The 27,569-nt window shown below is 43.1% G+C and overlaps 1 protein-coding gene and 1 long non-coding RNA gene across 8 annotated transcripts in view; one reads left to right on the top strand and one right to left on the bottom strand.

Annotated features, from left to right (window-relative positions):
• RPS6KA1 (ribosomal protein S6 kinase A1) overlaps positions 1-5,205 on the top strand; it is a 98,056-nt gene extending 92,851 nt beyond the window's left edge. For all 7 annotated transcript variants that reach the window (XM_053398678.1, XM_053398679.1, XM_053398680.1 and 4 more), the window contains 3 exons: positions 778-895; positions 3,222-3,359; positions 4,701-5,205. In XM_053398678.1, coding sequence (XP_053254653.1) covers positions 778-895; positions 3,222-3,359; positions 4,701-4,823 — 379 coding nt within the window. In that variant the 3' untranslated portion in view covers positions 4,824-5,205. The remainder of the gene's footprint in view (positions 1-777; positions 896-3,221; positions 3,360-4,700) is intronic.
• Positions 5,206-11,372: 6,167 nt separating this feature from the next.
• Positions 11,373-18,028, bottom strand: LOC128418712 (uncharacterized). The gene is made up of 3 exons (XR_008331748.1): positions 17,935-18,028; positions 13,988-14,032; positions 11,373-13,387 (listed from the first exon to the last, which is right to left on the bottom strand). It is a non-coding gene; the product is annotated as an uncharacterized LOC128418712 (long non-coding RNA).
• Between the last annotated feature and the right edge of the window lie 9,541 nt (positions 18,029-27,569).

Genomic DNA, 27,569 nt, shown 5'->3' with positions numbered 1-27,569 from the left:
GACCTTCTGCATTCCAAGCATGTACACTTCCACTCAGCCTTGGCTTCGCTGCTCCCATCACCTGGCGCAGAACTGGGCCTACCTGGAACTGTTTTTGAGGCACTCCCATTAAAAGATTATTCTTTGTTTCCAGCTGGTGGGTACCTCTTAAAACAGTTTTATATGGTGCCACCCATTCTTTTTCAATACTTCTAAGCTTTAGAAAAACTGCTGTGGGTATAGTGTTGTTGTTGTTATTGTTGTTGTTACTGCTACTACGAATTGTACATTTAAAAACTGATGTGAGCATATTATTAACCATTGTAGAGCAATAATGAACCTGAAGGTTGGTCTGGCCAACCCTTTGCCCTGCGGCAAAATCTTCTACACCCAGCCAATCATTGACAGACTAGAGCATATAATTCAGCTTATAATAAGGCACTCTTGACTTATTGCACGGTCATAATTACAATGATTTATGACATCTTATAGTGTGGAGACTGTGTCTGTCTATCTGTCTCTCCTGAGAATCCCAGCTTTCGTGGAGGTATTTTTTTACCCCCTTTCTTTGCAAAAAAGCAACTTGTGCAGAAAAGCTTTATATCTGCTGAAGTCTTCTAGGAGTTTAGCACCACTTCTTTGTCCCTTGCTAGTTCCACCCCCCACCCCACCCCCATCTCCAACCTTACCTCCTTCCTTCCACTGTTCCAGGATTACCACCCCTCCTTTCCATCTGCTACCATAGTGTTGCAGTTTTAAAAATAAAAAAATAAAAATACTATTTTTCCTCTCTTGCAGGTACACCCCATTTGCAAATGGGCCTGGCGACACCCCTGAGGAGATCCTCATGCGAATAGGTGGGGGGAAGTTCTCCCTCAAAGGGGGGAATTGGGACACAGTTTCAGACGCAGCCAAGGTAAGCCTGAGTGCCAGTGTTCAAAGTGGAGTTTGGGTGTTGCCATCCTTCTTCTGGCTTGGGGCAGGGGCTTGCTATATCCCTGGACTCCAAAGGAAGGAATTCCTGTCCTGCAGAGAAGTGACCCCTGCACCTTGCTCTTGTCATTAACATGGTATCTGGAGAGCTATTGGTCCCTTTCAGTTCTCTGCAGAATTTTTGTGTGGAGCAACACTTGAATTCCTGAGAACATCTCCTTGCTCACTTTTGTTTTCTAGTTTCAAACTCTGTGGTTAGAAAGGTTTTCAGGCAATGCTTGCAAGGCTGTGGTGCCTGTTCCCTGAATGCTCTCCGTGACTTCTGCTTCTCTTGCTCCCATTCTGTAACACATCCTGACCTCGTTCCTGCATCTTCTGCTCCATCTTTTCCTCCCTGCCTTTCAGAATAAAACATGCGGATCTTAAATGGGCAGAGATGTGTGTGAGATGTTGATACTGACTGCTTTTACATAAAATGGGCAGGTCTACCAAAATAGTATTGGATGTTCAGTCCTGGTTGCAGAGTTTCTTGACCTCATTGCCCAGACCTTAGGGTGTGGTATTCAATGCTAGTCTTACTTGGAGCAGACCCACTGAAGTTGATAGACATGGCTAACTTATGTTCATTCATTTCAATGAGTCTTGAGTAGAACTTAGTTGACTATCCCTCAATTATTATAATTTGGCTTGGAGCATGAATAACCCCACCAACATCCATGGTAATGGCAATAATTTTCTACATGTTCAGTGTGTCATATAAGAGAAATTTAGACTTCTGGTATTTCCCCAAATATTGGGCCTGGTGACTGCCATGTTTCATTGTGGGGGCGGCAGACATTTTTTCCTTCACGATGCCCCAGAATAATTGAACATCCAGGGCACTGAAGGGTGAAGCGAGATGGTGGCTGGAATCTTTTTTTTTAAAGATATTTATTGGAATTTTCAAAAAATAAAGAAAAAACATAAAAAATAAAAGAAAAACAACAATTAAAAACACATAAAGTTCACATTTCTTACTGTCAATGACCAATTTCCTTGACTTCCCCACACCTCCCCTTCTTGTATTCCAGTTCCAATTTTTAGCTCAGCAAGTTCTTGTCCCCAAACTTTACCATATTTTCTCTAATTCATTTTAGTTAACCAATTTTAACTTATAAACCTCAATCTTTGTACATCAATACTTATTCTTAAAAATCTTTTTCTAATTTCACCCCATCAATTTAATTAACCAACTTTAACTTAAAAACCTCAATCTTTATACGTCAATACTTATTCTTAAAAGTCTTTTTCTAAGGTCGGCCCCAATTCCCTTCCCTGAAATCCCCATTTTTATGTTAATGGCAAAACCAAATTAATTAAAACAATATATAGTTATACACCCTTTGGATTCCCAAGGCCGATGGTGGCTGGAATCTAGTCAGCACTAGATTCTAAAGGTATGAAAAAGGGTGACATTATTTGGCTTTTAAAATTATTTGTTTAATCAACAGGATTTATAAACCACTTAATCACCCATAACTGCTTAATGTTTATTAAGAAAAACTCACAAAATCAAAAGTTAAAAGCAAGTTCACTTGAAATTTATGAAAATATACGTAAAATCAGCCATTATTTTAAAATACATATAATAAAATAAGATTACATGTCAAGATAGGCTTGCCTAAACAGAGAAGGGGCTTTTTTGTTGCAGGCACTGAAATTAATACAGCAAAGGCAATATCAATGGGGGCAGGAAGTTAAGAGGTCCTAGCGAAGGTCATCTGTGTCCACCCTCAAAAATGTGGCTGGGTTGTTGGCCGCTGGGGTCTTGAATCAAAGCAGCACACACACTTCAGGAAGTTCTGTCTTACCTATTCCTACAATGGACTGGGATCTTGTTATCAGTCTTTTTTGGAATGCAGAAATTTCCCCTATGGATTGATAGTAATCTATGCAGTCCTCTTGCCACCACTGGGTACTTGGAATGGTATAGGAGTGTAGATTAAATAGAAGAGCTATTACAATAAGAAGGGTAGGAGGAAAGAGGGAGATGGGGGGGCATCCCTAAGTACTTCTAAAAGTCGCCAGATGCACAAGAAACAAAGTTTACTCTCTGTAGAAGACAGAGGTCTACACCTGGCAATCAAGGGTACGCTTTCTTCTATAAGACAACCAAAGTCAGATTCTGGGAACAGGCATCAAATAAATATAGCCAGGAACTTGAGAAATAGCAGTGCGGGCCTAATCAGCCAGTCAAAAATCTGTGAATTTATAGGTCACCCAGGTGAAAAAGGCATACAGCAGCTATATTCTCTGAATGCTTGTTGCAGGACCTGGTATCGAAGATGCTCCACGTTGATCCTCATCAGCGCCTGACAGCCAAGCAAGTCCTCCAGCACTTGTGGATAACCCAGAAGGACAAGTTGCCCCAGAGCCAGTTAAATCACCAGGATGTACAGCTTGTAAAGGTACAAATCTGAGTGGGAGGTGGTGGCAGAGGGAGAGGGATTTGTGTGCTTCCTGCATTGTCACCTTACATATAACACATTGGTCATATTGATATTTATTTATTCATTTAAAATATTGGAAGGGTGTTTATCTGCTCTTTAGCTGAAAATGTTCCCACAGCTGCTTATATAATAACAATAAAAACAAAGCAGTCCCTACAATCTAAAAGACATGTCACAAAAGGAACGAAGGTGAGGAGGGAAAAGGAAACCACGCAAACTCAGGCACCAATTCCAGTAGGTACATATTAGTTCTTAATGACCAGCTGGAATGGAAACAGGAAGAGGATGAGCCAAATGGAGCTGCTCTTTCAGCTTCCATCTTTGTCTGCTGCAGGCTGTTGGAATGGCAGCTGCTAGATGTCAGCTGAGGAGTAGAGGGAACCAATAGAGCCAAAAAGCTGCTAGACATGAAAAAGCATCGAAGATATACTACATTAAAAGCAGCATCATAAACAGTCACTATGATTTCTATTGAGCAGCTCTCAATTCTCTCCAAATCCTCCAGGAAATAAGACAAAGAGGAAGTCGGTCCACATTGTTATGGGAACTGTGAGCAGGTCCTGCTCCTAGTAGATACGCTAAGGGATGGGACTCCCTGGCAGATTTCAAAATTTGGGGAAGAAGGAATGCAAAATCACATGGGAGGTGATGTTCCCTGAGGCATACTGGACCCAGACCATTTAAGTGAAGGTTAGCCAATGTGATGCCCTTCACATGATGTTGGACCACAAAGCCCATCAGCCCCAGGCAACATAGCCAGTGGCCAAAACTGATGAAAGTTGTAGGTCCCAATGACATTGGGAGAGCCACAGGTCCACTGTCCCTGCTTTATGTCAAATCCCAGCACCTAGAACTGGGTGTGGAAACACACTGCTGTACAGTACAAGGGGAATGCATTGTAAATGGCATAGCCAGTCTCTCCTGGCAGACGTAGCCAGTCAAGCAGAGCAAGGAGTCATGCATATGGGTGGTAGGTTGCACCACTCCAAGGAGCTCGTTCTCAAGAACAGGCACTGTGGACTACTCTCAGAAGCAACAACAGCAACCCCTTTGCGGGAGGCTGTTTCACACATTACATGGGCTTGCTTCAAATGTATGTTCAACATGGAGACTGCAGCCAATTCCAGCTGCCGAGGAAGCCTACCTGGTACAATGCATGTGTCTGCAAGCTTATTGGGCGCATTCATACTTTACCGAAGTAGCACTGGCTTGGCTTTGTTTCAGGCTCCTGGTGAGGTATTGGGGAGGGTTTCTCTGTGTGTGTCACTTAAGCAAACACCTGTGGCTCTTCTCTCCTAGGGCGCTATGGCTGCCACGTACTCCGCACTGAATAACTCAAAGCCAGGACCCCAGCTGAAACCCATCGAGTTTTCCTTCTTGGCTCAGAGGCGAGTCAAGAAGCTCCCGTCTACCACACTGTGACATGGGAATGTTGGGCTCTCTCTCTCTCTCACACACACACGCATAGCCAGTGCTGCTTCCTTACTCTGCACAAGCTGCTCTGGAAAGGAGCCGGAAAATATCACCCCAGCTAGAAGTCCACTTTGAAGCACTTCCTCAAATGCACATCAGGGCCAAGTGCCTTCGGGAAGACTAGCTCTTGCTATCCCTGTGGATTTCTTTTTTGTTGTTGTTGTTGTTTTAAGTGTACAGAGAGACTATTTGTAAAGGGATCTATATAGGTGAAAGACAGAATTTGAACTTGCAGCAGTCCGTGGTGTGATGCTAGTGACACAGGCAATCTCCTCCACTTGCAAAAAAAGGCGCCTTGGCCAAGTTGATGCCCCTGCAACGCAAGCCTGGTACAGCCAAGGTCACTCTAATGGGGTGGCTTGTTTGTTCTTAGGATCCGCTCTGTTTGTGCAGACTCTCTCTTTTACATAATCTATGAGTTATTGTGTGCATGAGCTTCTTGAACTTCATGCTTCCTATCCTCCAGGCCACATGGCTGCTATCCAAGAAGATTTCAAACTTTCCTCTCTTCTTCTGTCCCCCCCCTTCCCCATTTGGATATCACAATGTCATGGACACTCTCCCACTTGCAAGGTTCTGGGATTACTCCTTTTTCTATATCCTTGAATCCAGTTGACTCCTAGACCTCTGCCGGATTATATCTAGCTTTTGAACGTGCAATGGGCTTGTAAGAAAACTTTTCCCACTGTGAAAATATCATTTTTTAGGTGGGGGGGTTGTCTTTGGTTTTTAAAAATTCTCTATCAAATAGCACAATCCAGAGCCTCATGATGCAAAGTGCAAAAAATCAGCTTCTTTTTTATTATTTAACTGATTCTGTGGCTGGTAACTCAGGGTTTCTGTCCGAATTTTCAAATAAAGCATACCATGCAGTTGAAGTTTTTTTACTGGTTGACTTCATACTCCCCTGTCCATCCTTGTTGTGCTGTAGGGTTTCTTCTACATTGCACCTAGTGTGAAGACGAACTAGTTTATTCCTTATTGGTAATATTATTGTAATCCCAGTTTATTGTTCCTGTGCATGGTTTGCATACTCTTAATCTCCAGTAATCATAATGTGTTAGAGAACGCCTGAGAGGGTAGTGTGTTCGTGTTGCTGTTCCTACCTAGAATTTCTTGGAGAATGTTTCAAAGACCTCTTGCAGTTTAGTCTAAACTAAACATAGAGCAGGTTGCCATGGGTGGCTATTCCATTCACTTTGATTAAAAGGGCTGCACAGAACAGGAGAGCTTGAACCGTCCCATACCTTGCCTCCCTCTGCTTGGTTGTGCTTTTTCCCGCCTGGTTCACTTCTCACATCAGTTCCACAATATAGGTGAAGACCCTCTCCCATGTTCCAAATACTCATGCCTCCAAAACCGATAGAAATGTTGAATCCCTATCCCCACATCTTTAAGAGGAAGGTTCTGTTGTGGGGGTCAATTACGTCCAGGGGTCCGGCACGCTTCTCTTGCGCAGCTCTGGTCTTCCCCCCTGGGACCTTTGACTCAGCAGAGCGTAAAATCCTTTCCAACAGGTTCATATGGGAGGAGATAGTCCTTATTATCCTGAATGCAGACCTTTTAGAGGAGGAATGGGGAACCTCAGTCCCAGAGGCCAAAAACTGTCCTCCCTTTCCAGATCTCTAAACTCTTCCCCAAGCTGTAGCCCCTCACTGGGCCTGCTCCTCACCCTCCTCAGTTGCTTTTGCCTGGCTGGAATGTGTCCTTGAATTCTGCCTGGACAGAGATGGAGTGTGTGTGTGTGTGTGTGTGTGTGTGTGTGTGTGTGTGTAGAAACCTTTGACTTCTGCATAGCTGGAATATAGCCGCCTATACACCAGTAAGAATCTCATCTACTTTCCCCAGCCACCATTGCCTCTGGCCACACTGACATTCCTGGGCTGGAAAAGGTTCCTTATCTTGACTTGAAGCTTTCAAGGAAAGAACCAGCACCTTGAACAAACTGGTGCCCAGAAGAGCTTTTTGGTCAAATAAGAATTGAATGCTTCCATTTGTTGCTTTCTCTTCACCTCTGGGACTAATATATAACATGCTGCTGCTGCGTCTCGCATCTTTTCTTGGCAGCTCTTCCTTGTAAATAACAGTATTAGGAGGACCCCACTCTTGTCCCTGATTAACTCCCCATAGAACAGACTGGTGAGCTCATCTAAATAATAAAACAATGCAGTGTCTAGGAGCTTCCAGACTCGAGTTTGTGCTTTGAAGATGGCCTGTGCAGAACTTGATCTGAGATCACCCTACTAAATCAGCTTCATGTACTGGAGAGTGTTAACATCCTTCCCCCTGACCCTACCCCAAGTTTCCTGTATTTTTACCAGCTGTCAGAGCAGAAATTCAACAGATGGAGCTTTAACTGGGATGCAGCAAGGAAACAACACCTGCTCGAATTTTGCCTGTGTCAGTCATTTAAAAGCATAGGAGTCCCTGCCAGCAACAACTGAGCAGCAGATGGGAGGACCTTTCATGTCAGTCCATGAGTTCAGTATCTCAACCTGCATTTGATAATTGTATAGATCCTTTAACCACATTACCAGTCTATCCTGGAACAACTGTGGATGGAGAAGCAGACTTCAGTGACATCAGACTCAAGCAGGGCTGGTATTAGAAAATGGGTGAGGATTCTTTAATTAGTCAGAAGACTTTAAAAGATGTCTGAAGATTTTTGGTAGGGGTAGAGAGGTTTTATTATTATTTTTAGTTCTGAACACCCTGTAACTAAAAGAAACCTCTACTTACAGTTAACCCTGAGGTCATATAATAAAAACGTACTGTATGTATGCTGTTATATGCCACTGTGGCTGCTAACACTGCTTCAATATAGATGCTGAGTATTAGGCAGTGTACAGACTATGCACATGACTTGCCCCAAATAATCCTGGGAACTGTAGCTCTCTGAGGGGTAAACTACAGTTCCCAGGATTCTTTGTATGGTGTGTACACAGCCTTCCTTAGAAAAGAAGTCAAATAGAGGTTCAGTTATTAATATATGATCTAGAGATGTAAACGTTATGATAGATAAATATTTGATATATGAATTACATGTATTTCTGTATTATATCTCTAGTGCTAGAATTTTGTATAATTAATTTTAAAAACAAAGTAGAAAATAAGCAGGGGTGTGTGGAAGAGTATAATTAAGTTCCCCTCCGAGGGAATGGCTGGTTGGAATCTTGAACAGCAGCGCTCTTGTTTGGAGAAGGATACACTGCAACCTTTTACCACCAGTTCCACTCGTACAAAGTGCAGTGTCAGAATACTGTGCCTTGTTTTATACGCAGCCCCAAGCCCTAATTCCTCCTATTGTTATCTAGGCCAGTGCTAGCAGTCAGACTACTTTTTGTGTACAGTGGCTCTGAAGTAATAGCAGTTGCCAGTCCAGCGAAATTATCCCCATGTTCAGAATGGTTCCAGCCTAGATTTGACTAAATGGAGGTCAGGGTAAGGAGGAGAAAATGGCAAAAATCTCATTTTTGTGTGTGATTTATTTTCCCACAGTAGTATCAAAGAACTAACATAACTGGCACATCAGAGTTTCTAAAATATCAGATAACACCAATTCATTAGAATGCATGTCACCATTTAGGGGCTAGTTTATCCTCCTGTCTTACTGGTACACACACATTTACCCTCTGTAAATATCATAGATAGCCAAAATTAGTTTCTCTTGCTCTTTTGGAGGGGTAGGGGTGCCAAGCCACATTTAACTCTTGCCAGTTGAAGATGCCACACAGTAGTAGGCTCCACAGCAAGGGTAGAGAGCCTACAGCCTCTCTGCCTGGTCCTCAGAACTCTTCCTTCACTTGCTCCACATCACACCCTTGCTTTTGCTTGGTTGAAATGTATTCTTGAATTCTAATGCCTCCTGCTTGTCTGGATGGAGCTTTAAGAGGAATGTGCAAGTGTGTGTAGAAACTAGCTTACTGGACAAAGGCAAAGTTTAACTTCATTGCTCTATCAGCTGTTGCTTCTGGCCCTGCTAGAATGTGGCCCCTAGTAGGTAGTCCAGAAGGGAATGTGGCCCTCAGGCTACAAAGGCTTCCACACCACTGTTCTACAGCAAGAGGAGTTGTGCTGATGAATGTGGGGCTTTCAGACATGGATGGAAGATGCACCAGGCCAGGCACCCCAAGTTGGAATAGTAGAAGAAAAAGTAGAAGAGGCTATGTTACTTGGATTACAGTGCTATTTCGAACATAGCATAATCCACATAAATCCAGGTATTTGTCTTATCCACAACATTTGAGTAAACAGAGCACCAGAGGAAACTGTGCTGGTACCCATGATTTGTTTATTATACCTTGGGCTCTGGGTGCTTTCGGTGGAGGTGGGAGAAGCTATTTTAATAGTTCCTTGAAAGGAACTGCAAACCTGTGGCTCTGTTCTCTGGGTGATGCTCTTGTGATGGGCCTGAGCAAATGCCAAACTTGCAGCCAGGAAAGTAGTTGGTTTGCAGTTCTCTAGTTGTCAGGTACGTTTTGACATCTTCTAGGTCTGATCTGGCTGTCTGCATTCCTGCAAAGGTAGTGGTGGTGCATCAGCATGGTGCATGAGAACAAAGTTCCAGATTGTGCCCTGACTCTGTGCAGGTCATTGGAAACAAAGCTAACCCAGAATAGGAATTTCCCCCATTATTTTACCATGTCCTTCTGTGAGACTTCTGCAGTGTGTGGATAGATAGATAGATAGATAGATAGATAGATAGATAGATAGATATGAGAATATTCCATCTCCAAGTGCTTGAAGTGCAGGCAAGGGAATCATTCTCTATGTTTGGGGATGGCTCCCTTTGCTGCAGCTTTAGAAGGCTGGAAGGGGGCATGATTTGACCCCTTTTTCTATGTGAAGGACCTCCATGCCCCCTCTACCTGGATCTTTCTATCATGTGTTTCTTTAGCAGTATGCATCAGTACTGTTTGTTTATTCAAGCTGTCTCTTTAGATCAACCGATGTTCAGTGCTTGAATTAGAGGAGGGCTAGAAGGGGCTTCACCACCATACCTTTCAGGGTGTTCCCCTAAGTAACTGTTTTTAGAAAGCAATGCAAGGAGCAGGGCTTGGCTAACATTGGGCTGCAGCTTGTAGGTTTCACCTCTCTGCACACTTCTTATCCTTTGAGCATTGCAAACAAACATTTTTTAAAAACCTAAAGAAAATGGAGTCTGGTGCCCTCATTGCCACATATAAGCATATACTGGAAACAGTTTTATTTTAGTGGTCAAAGCATTGCTTGTTTTAGTAGACCTTTAAGTGAACTGTTTTCCCAGCTACCTGCTGTCTTCAGTTTGCTGTGTATTAAATCATTTGCTTACTTTAAATTGTTTAAAATAGCCTTGAGTTTTAAATTTTAATGCCACATTGGATAAAACTCTTGAAAGCTTGCAATCTCTGTACTGTGATTGCTTCTCAATCTTTCTACAAGGGAGAAATGATCTTTTGGTCTGACAAAACATAATTCACCTCACTGGGGATTACTTCTGAGTAAAATGTCTAGCTTTTTGTTGCAAATTATACCAAAACTCTTATGTAAATAGCACTCCATGTTATGCAAATATTTAGATTAGTCTTCCTTCTACCCAAAGCCCAGGACAATTAGATGAATGAAGGAGCTGCATGGTGTAATTAATTGATTCATAACCGATCAAAATTTGACTTGATTTTTTTTTAACTTGGAATTTGCCAATCTGATTGTCATTGGTGAAAAGAAATCACCTTCAACTGACTAACCAGGGATGTTTTACAAAAAAAATGCACCGCTACCATCTCTCTAATTCCTTTAATGTGATGTAAGAGCGACACAAGCTGGACAATATGTTTTTTTCCTATCTTGATGGACTTATGAGCATGGCTGGTGCAGAATGTTGTGGCCAGACTACTGATAGGACACACGGCTTTCAACATAGAATCATAGAATTGTAGAGTTGGAAGGGAGTGAAACCATTGTTAAAATATCTCGCTGCACATTTATTACTAAGCCAAGTTCAAGGTCCTTGTATGAATCTACAACTTTACGCAATTTCGGTCCAGGGTGCATTATGGACCACTTAAACCTTTATATCCCAGCTCATTCACTGAGATAATCTGCAGGAGTGTTAGTAGTTTCCCCAGTTGGCGAGGCTCACATGACAGCAACAAGAAACTGAGCCATTAGTACAATCAGCCCAATCCCATTGAACACTCTGCCAGTAGAAATTCAGCAGGCACCTTCTGTTTTAACCTTCAGACGTATGCTGAAAGCTTTTCTGTGCCACCAAGCTTATTAAGAAATTCAGAAAATATTTTTCTGTAATAGTTATATGATCTCCAATTTTACATGGTATTTACCGTACATACATGTGATTTTTGAAAACTGCTTTGATATTTTAATTAAAAGTGGTGTACAAATATTTTTATAAATAAGGCAAGAGACAAAAGATGGACTCTTGGGGTAGGAAAATTAAAGACTATTCACTCGCTGGACTTACATAGCAGGGTAGTTGGGGAGACAAATGAGAGCCAAGGGCGATATAAGCTAATACAGAATAAATACTATCTTAGTTGCAAATAAAACATGGTGAGAAATTCGCCTGGTGCTTTAGATGTGCCAGGGGAAGTTCTCTGCATTATTCACACACAGCATATGGATTTATTCCAGCAACACCCACAAATGTTGAAATAGGCTTTGGGGACAACATGAGTACCCTTGCCTAGGTGACTCTTGCCAGTTTGCCTTTGACTTCATTACATTGTGAATCAACTCATCTTAGGGTTTTCAGTTGCTATAAGAGTATGGAATAAGAGGGATGCTGCAGTCCTGGATTTCCATTTCTTTCTCAGATCAGGACACCTGCTCCCTTTCTCTGCCCTATCAATCCAGTGGCTGGTCTGTCTCAATTATGTCAATTAGAGGTTCAGTGCTGCCTTACTGAATTGAGCTGGCTTTTCCTCCCTTGATAGAATTGGAATCCAAACTGTGGATGGGAATCACTCAGGCTGCTTTTTTATTGTTTGCTGATTAGAAAATTAGTTTCCATGGACCCAGTGGAAAACAGTGTTGCTGAAACATAACGAACTGGTTTCCCCCGCTCCTAATATATTTGAAGTTTCACTGAGGTTTTCAAGACCCAGACACACTAGTATTTAATGCAACTATTAATTCATCTGTTGTAGTAATGCTGCTTGCCTCCTGCCCAGTCTTTTTCCAAATTGGTGCTTAGATGGACAAGAAGACAATGTTTTCAGTGAGTATTATCGTGTGTATTAAATTTTTTTTTATCTATTCACCTGTGAGCCTGCTGCCCTCCCATCCCACCCTACCTCATCAACCAAGGCAACATATTCACTGGTATTCTAACTATTGAGCCTCACTGCTAGGCTATGACACAGCCATTGATTGTCATAAAGTCTACCAACAAAGTAAATGACAAATTGCAGAATGCAAATAATGTGCGGACAGAATTTGGAAAAAAATGGGGAAGGTTTAAGTGTGGACTTTAATGTTTACATTGGTGATGAAGCTGCTAGTTGTGCAACCTCACAGAGGATTCTGTATTGTGGGTGGTGAAGCAGGAGCAAATAGCAGTAGAGTCCAGCATCCTATTCTCACAGTCGCTCACCAGGTGCCTTCTCTGGGAAGCCCAAAGCAGGATGTGAGTGCAACAGAACTCTCTCCATCTGTGATTCCCAGCAAATGGCATTCAGAGACACGCTGCCTCTGCGTTAGAGACAGAACATAGCCAGCATTCATGGCTCACTGAGAAAGCAGTATTCATGGGGCTTTGGACTAAAAGGCAGTATATAAACAAGGCATGCCATACACCACTTCTAAAATTACCAATGTATCTTTTTAATTAGTAGTGTTGGGGCGATCTACATTGTTTTAGTGTGTTCACACTTCTTATTTTGAAGTCCTCCAAGTTTAGCATGGAAGAGGGTAGACCTGCCAGAGTATCTCCTATTCCCAGTCTTAGAAGGGAATGTGAAGTAAAAGGATAAAAGGTTTTTGTCCCTGCGATAAAACACACAGCCATCAGTTTGCTTCCTGTTCCGTGAAAGGCTGCCTCAATGCCACATCAGGCCAGCCCCTTTGAACACAGGACAATAATAAGAGCCCTGCTGGATCAGACCAGTGGCCCATCTAGTCCAGCATCCTGTTCTCACAGTAGCCAACCAGCATTCCATAATTTAACTGTGTGCTGTGTGAAGAAGTCCTTCCTTTTGTCTGTCCTGGATTTTGGTATAAAATTCTCTCTGTCTCTCCCATCTTTCCACCTCTAACTCTCCAGTTTCAAGCTTCTCAATTGTCTCTCTTCCCTTGCTTTCAATACTTGGGTACATAACTGGTTTAGACTTCTTAAATGTTATTTATTTCTATTAAAACTGTTTATAGCTTGCCCTTCATCTGTCTGGATATCTGAGCTGTCTACTTTTCTGGCTTCCATTCTCCTGCTTCAACTAACACGGCAAGTGCTCTCTCAACACAGAATCCCGAGACTAGACAGCTACTATGCTTCTGACCTGATGGCTGACAATTTTCTGGTTTCAAATTAAAGAGAAAACGAAATTAGCAAATTAATTGTTTGCTGTATTTTTGCTAGGTGTTGTGTCAGCTGCCTTAAGCTTGACAGCCAATTGAAAGCTGCACTGGAGCCATCCTGTATAGGAGGTGGAGCTCTGCATTGGGCCTTGCTATCCACAGAGTGTCAATCACATTAATTTTAAATTACTTCTGTACAGCCTGGTGTCAAAATGATTAAAGCATGAAGAGGAAAGCAGAGAGGAAGAGACACTTACCTTGCAATTACAACAAGGACACATCTCCCCCCCCCCACCCGCCCTTTCATCAGTCTCCAAACTTGTCAAAACCTTAAAATGTTTGTCCTCTACATGCATACCCAAGATCTTGGAAAGATCACTTGGAGAGTGATTTTTTTTTAAAAAAAAAAGTAGCTACATTTATGAGGCATTAACTTCTAATATACATTAAGTAATAGTGAATTATTAAATAATGGTACAGAATGCATGAGTAATTTTCCTTATAGCATGGATTATCATTGTCTATGTGGTGCCCTCCACATTCAAAGGAAATCCAACAATGCAAGGGTGAGTACAAAGAAAGTAGAGAATCTTTCTTACATCTTATGAGATCTTATCAGCTGATCATTTCTGGATTCATTTTGTCTAGTTAAAAAAGGAAGAAGAGGAAATTGTTAACATGTGAAGAGAGAAGTGACTTAAATATGATTTGTTCTGTTTTCAGACACATGCCTTCCCCCTACCCTGAATCCCTTTCCCCGGATTTAAGGGCGCTTCAAGTATCTGAAAGAGAAACTCCATATTTCCATCCTATTTATGCCTTTACTTGCTCTCAGCAGCTGTACTAAGTCACTGTCATGTCCATATTTTGAGAGTCCAGGATGAAAAGATCTAGTAGCTGGACAAGAGATGTACAAGATTCATTTTCTATTGCTTTCAGAATTGCCATAACAATTTTGAGAGCATGGAGAGGGACTGCTTGAAAATGAGAAAAGGGTACAGAATTTTAAAATTGTATCCATTATACTATGCTAATAGCAAATTCATTCTCTCTGGATCCTTACGTAGTCAAAACGGCACCACCCATGTATAAAAGGGAGATATTCGCAGGCTTGGGAGAACTTCACGGTTTGCAAAAATACAAAAAGAAAAAGAGAGAGACCAAAACAAAAAACATAAAACTCCCAACTAGAACAGTGTGGGCTGAATATGCTCAGTGGGCACAGAATGCCAATTGACTTTCGGGGGTAGGAGAAAACCAGGGAGAATGGCATGGAGAAGGCCTGGCAGAAGCAAGGAACGCTGACCACAGGGGAAAATTTGTACTACTAAAGTTGTCTGGTTTTAAGTAGAGAGGGGAGAGGTGATAACTTAGTACCAGAGCATGTGCTTTCTATGTGTAAAAGCTCTGTTTTAACCTCCAGCATCTTCAGTTACATTTTCTCAACTCTGGAGGCTGAGAGAGATCCCTCCCTTAAGACCCTGGAGGGCTGCCTCTAGTCAGCGTAAACAATAAGGAGCCAGATGGACTGTTGGACTGACATGATACAAGGCAGATCCTTATTCTTGTGAGGCAATATTATGTCCAGACAAATTGGTACCACTTGTAGATATACTCTAGTAAGATTCAGAACATGCAAGCAATTGACAACCTCTGAAAACACTATACCTACGAATGACTGCTACAATTTTAACATTTACTTAGCACCAAAAGTGTGCTAGGCTCTATTAAACAGGAATCTGCTGAAGCAAATGCATGGAACCCTGCTGGCACTGGTGTTAGCTTAATGCCTCCCTTTGTCAGCATTGGCAGAAATGGAAGAGGGTTGATAATGATCCTATTTTAAGTAAAAACAAAACAAAACAATGTGTATGGGGGGGAGTGTCTTGTACCATGTTTGTCCTTCAGTAACAGAAGTAAGAAGCCCTTGAAATTGCTTTTAATCAGTCTTTCTCAATGTGGAAGCCATGGACAGTTGCCAGGGAAGTCCAGGATTAAAAGTATAACCCTGCTTCCTTTCTTTTAGGGCTGAGGTTGGATGTATGGCCCTAGGTCTGGGTTGAGCTTATACTGTTACCTGAATTGTCTGTCGTACATTTGAAGAGGTTTGCATAGCAATAGCTGCGAAAATCTTTTCCAGCAAAAGCAAGAGCCTATTGTGACATCTTAAAGGCTAACAAATTTATTATGGTTTAAACTTTAATAGATTACAGCCCACTTTATCAGATGCACAAATCTTGAGTTTTACACACACACACACATTACACACAGACACACACATACATAGACTGAAGTTTGGGGGAGGGGATTATAAACAGTGAAGTCAGAGGGAAATTGAATGCAAAAAGTACAGAGGTGGTGATAATTATGTAATTAACAGGGGCCATTCACAAAAAAATAGCTGCTGATAACACAGACATCTTGTCATTGGTTAGCAGAGCTGCCCAAGGCATTTTGCTGCTTGAGGCAGAAAGCAAATACTGCTTCCCCTAGTCAAGGCATATATTTTGGCACCCGAGGCAGAGAATCACATGTGCCTCTTTCCCTTCCCAGGCAGTAAAAACAGAATAATAAATTTTTTAAAACTAACAATTTGCTGCCCTTTCATAACACACAAAACCAGGTGCCTCTGTCTGCCTAATGGTAGGGCCAACCATGTCGGTGTCGATTAACACATGTAATGTGAAAAACCATTGTTATTACTCAATAAATCTGTTAGTCTAATGTGACACAAGAGTCCTCCTCGTTGGTGTTTGTTTTTAGTACTAGGAGAGGTCCACTCTGACAAAGTTAAGGAAGCTCTTGATTTGATTGTTTGCCACTAAGTGTAGGATATGGCTGGCATCATTTGCTAAGCGTAGCAGAGCTATTTGCTCTGCAAGCATTTCCTGAGGAATATTCTCTTTGCTTAGGCAAACAGTGGTCTAGGTGCTATGGGAACTGATGGATGGTCCATCTACAACAATTTCTTTTTATTTCTATTTTAAATACCATAATTGTGCTCTGCTACATATGAATAATGGAGTGCCCAGAGAAGGTGCAGACAAGCTTTCCCCACCCCAGCCACACATAGTCTTTTATTGATAAATTAACCAGTGGTTCCTACTCTTATCTCTCTTGCTTTCACAACAGCACCACCCTCTCCCACCCCAAAAACCCTCTCTTCCCAAAGTTCGCACACCCTTGCTTCCTCCTTCCCTACTTACACCCTTGATCCTATGACCAGATAAGCCCCTGTTGTGACTACGGAATGTGCACATAATAGTATTAACATGAATCTGAACTTGAGATAACCCTGCCTGCAATCTAGGAGTTCGTCTGTGTGCTTGGCCTGTTTCACATGCAAATAAAAGTAGCTAAACAAACAAAAAGAAAGAAGGCAGTTTAATTGGAGTAATGCACACGCATATACATATTTTCTCCCTTTTGCTAAGGGAAATTTGCAAGAACCGGCGCCAGGGGGCAGCACAGGGAGAGTTTTTGTTCTCTTCCCTGCAGTTGGGCCGTTTTTCCTCCTGATTGTGCTAAATGCTTATGTACCAATGTTTCCATTTACAAACCCTGCCTCCCCTCCCCCATCCTCCAGCTCTGCTCTGCCATTAACCCTCTGCGATGCTGCTGTAGCAGCAGCTTGCTATGGAGCCTGTTCCCCACCTCCCAGCTGACATGCAGCTTGGTGATGGGATAAATTGAAGGTCTCAGAAAGGAGACTGAGAAAGAGGAGTGTGTGGGGGTTGGGGGGGAGGCACTCTAGTAGCAAAATAAATAAATAAAGGGAGATAAAGCGGGGAGGGGGGGGACACACCGAACCGGGTTTGCCCCTTATTCTAGCCCTTTCTAAATCTGTAGGAGTATGGAGAGGTGGGGATGACTGCTGCTGTGCGCTTTCCAGCTTTGGGGGGGTTTAATTAACTCTCCATTTGGGATAGTGGCGCAAGCTACAGCAGACTCTGAAACACACACACATACACACACACACACACACACCCATGGAAAAGTTAGATTTTCCTTGTTTGGAAGTAAGCAAAAGCCGACCTGCCTTAGATTTTAGTGGTCTGGGCGCCCCCTCGCCTTCAGAGAAGGCGCTCCACTATCTCACGATTCGGGGTTCACCCCTCCCTCACTTGCCCCCGTCACGTTTTTGAGTTGTGAGAATTACACGCGCCCATGGGGTTGTTTTTAAATTGTGATTGGCAGGAGTGGGCTTTCTTCCGTGGACAACAAAGGTTCCTCGTTTCGCCCCACCCCAATTTCGGGGTTTGGGGTTCCGCTTGGGAGCAGTGCTTCTGCGCCCCTTGACTTTAAAAAAAAGTGTTATTGGGGTCATTCTGCCCTTCCCCCCTGCTGTGTTCTGTAAACGGATTTTTTGTCCCCTTATGAAGGGGGTGTCTTTTGTGTTCCTGTTTGGACGACAGATACCAAACTCCTCTGCTCTCTTTTTAGGTCAAGTGTACATCTGTACTCCCTTTAAAATGTGCGGGTTTTGTGGTCTTTTTTTTGTTGTTCAGACACTGAGCGCTGTATGTGGTGCCCCTGTGACGATTACTTTTCAGTTCTGTACTCTTGCGCTGCCCTCTGGGCTCAGGCTCGCTTTTTACCTGACTGACTGACTAACCGCCCATTCCCCTCACAGTGTAGGACGTGCTCCCCGCCCCCCTCCTGGCCGCCCCACCCGCTCCTAAGCGGGAGTTTCCAGGAAGCGCTGAGCAGAGCCGCAGTATCGCTCAGCCGCTCTCTCTCGCTAAAACCCCTCCGCCGAGACTGTGGCAACCACGTCAAGTAGTCCCCCCGGTCTCACTGCCGCGAGCCTTCGCTTTCTCATCCCCTTGCGAGGGTTAGGACGAGCGAAAAACAAGCCCGGCGCGTTCTGGGATTTGAAGGACGCTTCGGCCGGCGTGAAAAACGAAGTTGTGCGTGTAAATATGCTGTGTGTGAGGCGGGGGGAACGAGTCCCGGCCGCGGCGGTGGCATACAGTCGACAAACGACGGAGTGAGAGAGCCGAATATCTCGTTTAGCGAGAGGGGAGGGGAGGGAGCGGGAAAACGCGGTTCGGAGCTGGGAACAGCCTTTCCCTCCCCCACCCCCACTCCCTAGCCGGGGGCGCTTCTCACTGAGTTTCAGAGGCGCCAAGCTCTGCCGAGCCTGGGAGCTTCGAGCCTGTCCTCTTTACACAGAGTAAAGGGGGCGCCTGCTCCCTGCCTTTCATTTAGTCCTCCTAGTAAGCCATGTGTATGTGCCAGTTTCAGCCAGACAACCCCCCCACTCCACCCGACGCACACACTGAGGGCGCCCCAGTTTTCAGTCACGGGGCATCCGCCTCAGATTTCTGTTGCCCAACCTAACACGGACGTTTGCGGCGAAATAAATACCTGGGGGAAAACACACACGTTTTGACCCCTTCCCCAATTATTGCCGCACCACAAGAGCTTTAAAGTGTGGCTTTTGAAAATAAGGCAACAACCCCCCCCCCATACCCCACAGTGAATCCTGGAATTCACTTCATAAAACACCTCAGCAATATCAAGAGCCCAACTGAGTTAAGAATTGACCCTTTATGTTTTATAAAGCATTCTCTGACCTATGAAACAACCATCCTGTTAAGTACAGAGCTCCCTGGAAGCTGTGCACTTGGGTTTTTATACTGTAAACTACCCTGTGGTCCTCAGATGAAGGGTGATATAGAAATTAAATAAATAACAGCAGACACTGGACTATAAGACCTTCAAAACTGTGATAAGCCAGTCCTGCTCCATTTGTGGGGGGCATCTCCTGCACATTGCCCTAAACTTTGGCTCCAAAGCCCTGCCCTGACAACAGCCCTGAAGTGTGCCTGCGGTCACATTTTTTAGAGAGAGAAAACGTTTCGTTGTAGACACCCTCAGGATTAGGGGAAATATTCCTTCATTTCTGTGGATCTTTCCCTCAAGTGTACAGATATAGCTAGAGCAGCAAATTTGTCCTCTGAAATAGTGATGACGTCGCAGAATTGAAAGCAGGACTGGAGTGAAGCAGGGAGATGGGGAGCAAAGTTGGAAAGCGGGAAAGACCCTGCTTGTAGATGAGATAGGGGTGGGTGGGTTAAGAACAAAGGAATCAGCAGCCTTTGGTGATTAATTTGCAGAAAATATGGACAGGAAGGACACAGGAATCATAGGAAGAAGCTAGTGGTGCTGCTTCCAATTCAGACATTCATTTCTCGCTGTGTTGCATCTGGTTCTGAGCTCTCGTTCTGACAAGAGTGAAGGATTTAAGAGGAAATGCTGAAGGGAAAGGGGGATTTGAAAAGTTGGTGGATATTTCAGGAGGAAGTGCTAACTAGAACTTGGGTGGGCAACAAGATTTGTAAAACTTGGGCCAGCTTTCAACAGAGAGCCAGTGACATTGGCTCTGCTCATAGACTCATGCCCAAGGGCTTATCAGTGGTGTCCAAACTTTTTTCAAAGAGTGCCAGATTTGATGAAGTGAAGGGCCGTGGGGGCCGACCAAAGTTGTTGAGCTTTTCTAAGGGTTGGAGCTGTTGAGCTTCTTTTAGGATTGAAGATGTTGAGGTTTTTTTAGGATTTTAACCCAAGATATAAACTGCCACAGGGGCCATATTAAACCGACCGGCGGGCCGGATTAAGCCCCCAAAACGGACTTTGGACAGGCCTGGCTTAGATGGAGACAAAGGGCTCTTTTAAAAATGTCTCCACAGTACAAACTACAACAGCAGCTTTGGCAGAGCCCTTTCCTTAGGCATCTCGGAGGCTCACTACCATTTCCCAATATCTTGGCTTGCTCGCTGGAGAGAGTCACCAAGGTGCATAATAAGGAGAGGGCCATGCCAAAGCCTTCTTTGCTGTATATGCTGACAGAGAGTAGGTTAGAAAGCCTTTTGCTTGTGACTCAACTTGGGAGTAAGTAGCAGTGAGTGTCCTTGGGATCAGAGGATATGCAGGAGACCAGATGAAAAACTTTTAGGGGATGACTGTGCCCCCCAGGCTTTCCCCTCCTAAAATATATGTCAATTAACACGTGGTTTACAATTTCTAAAAGTATTGTTTTTAAACAGAGCCGCAGAGCGATTAATGGGGCAGCTGAGAATCGTTCCTATTACACCTTCATTTCCGTTGATTCTGCAAAAGAGAAGTTCTGAGCTCTACTTCTATGGCATTTTGTCCACCAAAATCAAATCCAGAGAAGTCTTGCTTTGTCAAACAGTAAGTATACAGTTACATAGGTTCCTTCTTTTGTGGAAATCACATTCTGGCAGAACTACAGCATATAGCACACTTTTTCGGCCTTTAGTTTAAACCAGCTTATTTTTTTAAAATGGGGTTTTAAATGATCTGTCTTTCCAAAGGAAATAGTTTTCTCATTACCCCTTTCCACTGGGTATGTTATTCCCACCCACATGGAATGATAATCCTGAGTCTCTTTCCCAGATAAAGAAAATTCAGAATCTGGCCGGGCTTCTTGCACATTTTACTTTGCAGTACACTCTGCAAATCCTCACTCTGGATTTCTACCAGAGCTTTGCATCCTCCAATTAAGCTAGCTGGGAGACAGGGGCAAAAACAGTGATCATTCTGAAGACTTGTTTTCTACTGATTCAATTTCTACATCTCAGTTACCCAGTGTACCTATTAACCCTGAGAAAGAGGGCAAAATCCTAAGTATTCTCAAGCTTATTCTTGCTGTTTTTCTTATCCCATTTGTAGCTACAAAGGCTTCGCATCCTCCTGTTAGAGCTGCTGAATAGAGCAGAGGACTGATGAGAATTCTCAGGCCTTGCTCTGGTTTCCCCGCCCCCTCCATTACCCCATCCCCCCTCAAGGCTCCCATAACTTGCATCTCTCCTGTTAACACTGAAGAGAGGGGAATACAAGAAGCTCTGCTGGTTCCCCCCCCCCCCAGCTTTTTATATATATTCTCTCTACCAGTCAAAACCTATATACACAGCCCTATCTAATTACAAAACCCACAGCCAGCTTTGTTGTCACATTTGACTGACACACACAGCCCAACTACTCAGCTCAACAGAAAACAAAAACAGAACTGCCTGCATTTCACTTCTATTTAGAGTGGTACCTCGGGTTCCATACGCTTCAGGTTCCATATGCTTCAGGTTACGACTCTGCTAACCCAGAAATGGTACCTCGGGTTAAGAACTTTGCTTCAGGATGAGAACAGAAATCGTGCTCCAGCGGCGCAGCGGCAGCAGGAGGCCCCATTAGCTAAAGTGGTGCTTCAGGTTAAGAACAGTTTCAGGTTAAGAACGGACCTCCGGAATGAATTAAGTACTTAACCTGTGGTATCTCTGTACATTTAATGGGCACTGATAGTTCTTTATTTTTCTTATTATTATCATCCTCAAATATTCAGTTACTGCATAGTTCTTCAGATGCTTGATTAGCGCCCTTTTAAAAAAGTTAAATCTTTGTCATTTTTTCTGGATTGCAAAGTGTCTCTTTAACCTGGAGGTTTTCAACCTTTTTGTGTCCAAGGCTCCCGTAACCAACTGCATTCTTTGTGCCTCCTCTCCTCTCCTCTCTCGTTGGGAGTCCTTTGGGCAGCAGCTGCCACCACCCCTGGTCTCTGAGTGCCCCCATCCTAAAGAGAAGTGCCTCCTTATACCACCAAACAAGGGCCTGGGAAGAAGCTACCCCCAGCCTTCGTGGTCTGACAGAGACTGGCCAAAGGTGAACCTAACTCAACTTGGGAGGCAGCAGTGGCAACAGCAGTGCCAGGCATTCAGCTCCCAGGCAGGAATTGCACACGCCAAGCATTTTAATTGCACACTTCTTATTTTTATTCACACACACACACACACACACACACACACACACAGAGTTACCAATGTGTTTTCCCTATACCCCTTGTTGATCATTGAGGCTACCCACTTAACTTGGGAATAAGGTTGCAGAATACTGACCTGGGACTTTGGGGATACATTGCACTGACATACAGTCATACCTTGGGTTACAGACACTTCAGGTTCCGTTTTTTCGGGTTACGGACCGCCGCAACCCAGAAGTACTGGAACAGGTTACTTCCGGGTTTCGGCAGTCGCGCATGCGCAGAAGCATTGAATTGCAACCCACCCATGTGCAGACACGCCGCTGCGGGTTGTGAACGCTGTGGGTTGCGAACGTGCATCCTGCAAGGATCACGTTCGCAACCCAAGCATCCACTGTAATGGGACTTCCTTATAAAGAAACATGTATAGGACTCCTCTGTAAAATGCTTCTGATAACACATTCTCTAAGATGCTCACATCTGTATGAGCAAATTTGTAGTTCAGCTATCTATGTCAGCATAAATGTCCAAAAAGGGCGTGACAAGAGGAGATGTAGCTGGGGTGGAGATGCCCTTACATTGGATTCTTCAGCTGCTTTTGAAAAAATGATGGGGCTTGAGGAAAGACAAGAAATAATTACAGCAATGGCCTGTGGCAAAGTCCCTGTATTTGTTACATTAAAAAAATGACTGGAGACTTCCTACAAATCCTCAAACAAATATACTCCCAAGCCTCAGCAAGATGCAGAACTAATAATATGGATTCTAATACTATAGCTATCCAAAGAGGCACGAAACAAGGATGCCCACTGTCTCCCTTCTTATTTATCCTGGCTCTGGAACCCTTAGCAATCCGCATCCGAGCAGCCACAGACATCAAGGGAGTGTAAATAAAAGGCAGAACCTATAAATTAGGGCTCTTTGCAGATGACCTAATGGTCACAACACCAGACCCCATAAGCACAGCAACCTCCCTAATCAGAGAACTCAACACATTTGCAATGGTGTCGGGCCTACAGGTAAATTTCACAAAGTCAGAAGCTATGTGCTTCAACACCCCTCCTCACACCCAAAAAGAACTCACGAAGGTCACCAAAATAAAACTTTGCCACACCAGGTTCAGATGCCTAGGGGTACAAATAAGCAGAAACCTCAATAAATTGCACCTCCACAACTACAAGCCCCTGTGGCGACAAATTAACAAAGACCTAAAGAGATGGAATAACATGAATTTCACTCTCTCAGACAAAATAGCCATGATCAAAATGATCACACTCCCAAAACTAACCTACCTATTCCAAACCCCCAACCCAACTCCGCAGTTGGCAGAGAAAACTACACTCTTTTATCTTCTCACATAAAAAACCAAGAATAAGCCCCAAATGCCTGCACCTCCCCACCTCAGAAGGAGGATGGGGAATCCCCAACATAGAAGCATATTACATTGCCAACCAAATACAACATATAATCCCATATATACTCAAAGATGAGACAAAACAATGGGTACACCTAGAGAGGGACACAATTGAAAATACCTGCACCACAGCATACCCACTCCTCCCAAACAAACTAAAGAAAATTCCCACAACACTCAACAGGTACACACAGACCATGCTCAAAGCATGGAAAACACAAATAGGCAAACTATCCCCAACCCCATACCCACTAATCCCCCTGGTGTACCACCCATTATTCCACCATGCAGCACAAAACCTCCAGATAAAAAACCTGGTGAACCAAAGGCTTATATCGCCTAATAGACTTTTATAAAAATAACAAACCTTTGTCAACACAAGAAATACAAGACAAACTAGAAGACACCCAAATGCCCTGGTTAACACAACACCAACTACATGCCCTCTTAAACAACCCAACAGTAAAATTAGCAGCAACTAGGCCCCTGACAACCTTCGAAAACCTCCTCCTAACAACAAAGGGAAACAGTAAAGGGACGGTACCCGCAATATACAAAATACTACTCCAAAATCCCACAAACCCCCTAGACGCAATCAAAAAACAATGAAAGAATTACATAGGCTATGAGATTAACCCCACGCAATGGACCAGAATGTGGTCTAAACCTCCCTTTAAATCCATATCAACGAAAAGAAAAGAACTCACACTGAAACTCACCTACAGGTGGTACCTAACACCAAGGAAACTAGCGCTAATATGCCCAGGAACCTCACCAAAATGCTGGAGAGGGTGCACCTCCACAGGCACATACCTCCACATGTGGTGGGAGTGTCCCAAAATCCAACTATTCTGGGCAACAGCCATACGAGAAATATGTAAAATAACTAAACAAGTATTAGATATCACCCCAGAATTGGCCCTACTAAACATCTTCCAAGACAACAACGCCCATTTACACCACAAAGAACTCATAACCCACCTACTTTCAGCAGCCAGAAACACCATAACCAGACACTGGAAAGACCTGTCAGGAGTAAGCATGGACCAATGGTACCAAATAGTATGGGAAACAGCCCTACTAGAAAAATTAACTAATAAACTGAAACTGACACGGGGACAAACAGAAGAAGACACCTTCACCCCGGTATGGCTCCCCTTTATCACATACACAGCCCAACAAGACAATGACAATAATCCACCAACAGCATACAAATCAATATGGCTAACCTGATGCAAAACACCCACCCACCCCACTCACACACGAAAACAAAGATCACCACAGCCAATCACAAACAAACAATCACACCCTAGGCCAACCCCAAACTCTCTCACCACCAAAGGAACACAAGTGAACAACACAAACAACGCTGACACCAAACTCTACATACATTAAGCATAATAGAAACACCACCACCTGACCCCACCCCCATCCATCTTCCCTCCCTCCACCCCCTTTCTTTCCCCCCTTTTTTTCTTCTTCTCCCCCTAATGCCTCAACAAATGAAACGGATTTGTAAAAATGTTACATGGGGGGAAAAAATACAAGGCATTACACTTCTGTAAAACAAGAAAATCCTAAATAAAATATTTTTTTTAAAAAATGACTGGAGAATCTGATGCATATTCTCTCCAACCATCCCAAAACTCATTGTCAGGAGCGAGCCAGCAGTAAAGCACACCAAGGAGGTGGAAATAACTCTTTATTAGGAAAAAAGGAATCTGTGCAGGAGTGCCCAGCCCTAATGAGCACAGCAACTCTTTGCTAGGTCCTTGTCCCTATGAAGCAGTTGTGGAGACTTAATATCCCTGCCCCCTCCCATAGCTGCCTAAGTTCCCCCCTCTCCAGGGTTATCTTCAAACAATCTGAGACTGTGCCTTCATGCCTGACTTTGCTTCTCCCACTTTATGCCTCTCCTGGTTCTGGGAGACCAGGAGTGAGAGGAGCTTACCTCAACAGGATAGAGAGATACTTGTGCTTCTTCACCAGCCTGATTCTTCTCTGCCTCTTGGCCTCCCTCTTCTCCTGTTTGAGTTTCTCCCTCTGAGTCTGGACTGTTCTCTGCCGCAGACTCTCCCTATTCACTGAGCCCTGTTACCTCTTTAGCTTCCAACACCTGTCCCCAGTCTTCTCTCTCTGACCACTCAGTCTTGTCCTATGAACACTCCCTAGGCTCTGAGTCTTCTTCCCTTGGGGGTTCCCACTACTCCTTTGCATCTAATCAGTCTCTGACACTTCTTCATGTAATGGACAGAGAGATGAATTTGCCAGTCTCATAGATCAGGCTAAAGATTACCAATAATACTAATTTATTCCAGAGCTGTAGCTGTGTTTGTTGCAGCAAAAATGACTAACAAATGTATTATTTAATAAGCTTTTGTGGACCAGAGCCTACTTAATCAGATGCAAGTAAGGTCCTATATCTCTAGAGTAGTTGATGCCACCTGTAATAAATAGATAATAACACACCCTCTAGTCATATATATGTAGGCTCAGTCCCAACAAAGTGTTATGATGCCTGATTTATAATCACTCCTTACAAATATTTTTTATATACCAGTGTTATACGTGAGTGTTACAATTCCGAAAAGGAAGGTTCTCAATATATGAATAAGCATTTTTAGAGTTTGTTTAACTTACAATTTTTCCACAATTTTTCCTTTTGTGAGTACTAGTTAATGTTTGTGAAGCACTTTGAGTTAATAATCATGTGCAGTATTTATCAAATGCCTGAGGGAATAGGCACTGTAGAAGATCGCTATAATATAGACAGTCATTAAATGCAGTCTAGAAATCCAAGGCAAGGTCTAAACACACTGATGGAGGAAGCTTATTGAACACAGTGTGTCTTCCTTCTGAGTAAATGTGCATATCAGAGAAGATATATAGGGTCTTTATCCTCAGATAAAAGTATGATGCAGTACAGAGTTTTTTAATTGATTTTTAAAATACCAATTTTATTTTTTAACTAATTTATATTAATACATTGTTTGCAAACTCCAAGATGCTTATATTATAGTGTCCCATCATGACAGCATCTTATTCATGGCATTTCTTGCTGGAAGAGATCCAGTCAGGAGTAATGCTGGATGGAGGCCAAAGGCTTGTATTTTGAAAAATGTGTTCCTTTGCAGAGAGAGAGAGAGAGAGAGAAGTGAGCAAGCAAAACAAAATATCCTTCAGCTTATTGCAGAGCATTCACACTTTTAATGTATTCTGATACATTTTTACTATTGTGCTTAGATGTCAAGGTGAAATGTGTTGTAAAAACAAGTAGTGTGCTATAATAAACATTTCAGAATTTTTTTTTGTTTTTTTAGGACAGGAGAGACAAAACCTTTAACAGAGAGTTATATGCAGCTCACACGCAGATGAAGTGCTCCTTTAAGGGCAATTTAAAGAAGTGCAAAGACATGCACATATGAACAGGTGGCTTAATAGAAATTTGCTTGTGCCCTATCTTCTCTCCCAGTTATAGTAGGTTAAGAAGACTGTGTAGGGCTCCAGATTAGGAGACACCCTCCCCAATTTGCAGACGAGACGTAAAGGAGAAACACATCAGCTGCATGTTGAGGTGGTAGGAAGAAGTTAGGAGGAAGAGTGACCTTATAACAGCATTGGGGAAACAGTTAAACAGGAAGGAGAATGTGAGTGTGTTAGTGACAGGTATGTATGTGTGCGTGCATGCGATGTAAGACTGAAAGTTGAATATGGTAATAGACAGTCTTTATCAGGGATGTAAATTTATTAGGAAAAACAATTTTTAAATAGGGCAGTGATAAACATGAGTTTCCCTTCTCTTAACAGGAAAGCAGAAACAATAACATGGGAAACATAGACTTTTATAGATCTTTATTGAACTACTGTTGCAATTACAATGCATCCATATTCAGGTAATTCATAATAGAATCAATATTTTCCAATTGTTGATATGTCTTTTTCAAATGATTAAACAAGCTTAATCTTTCTGTTGCCTCTTACTATCAAC

This window comes from Podarcis raffonei, chromosome 8 (genome assembly GCF_027172205.1).
Source record: "Podarcis raffonei isolate rPodRaf1 chromosome 8, rPodRaf1.pri, whole genome shotgun sequence".
Taxonomy (NCBI): Eukaryota; Metazoa; Chordata; class Lepidosauria; order Squamata; family Lacertidae; genus Podarcis; species Podarcis raffonei.
The sequence above is the reverse complement of the archived record's forward strand: the minus strand, read 5'-3'. Positions and strand labels throughout refer to the sequence as shown.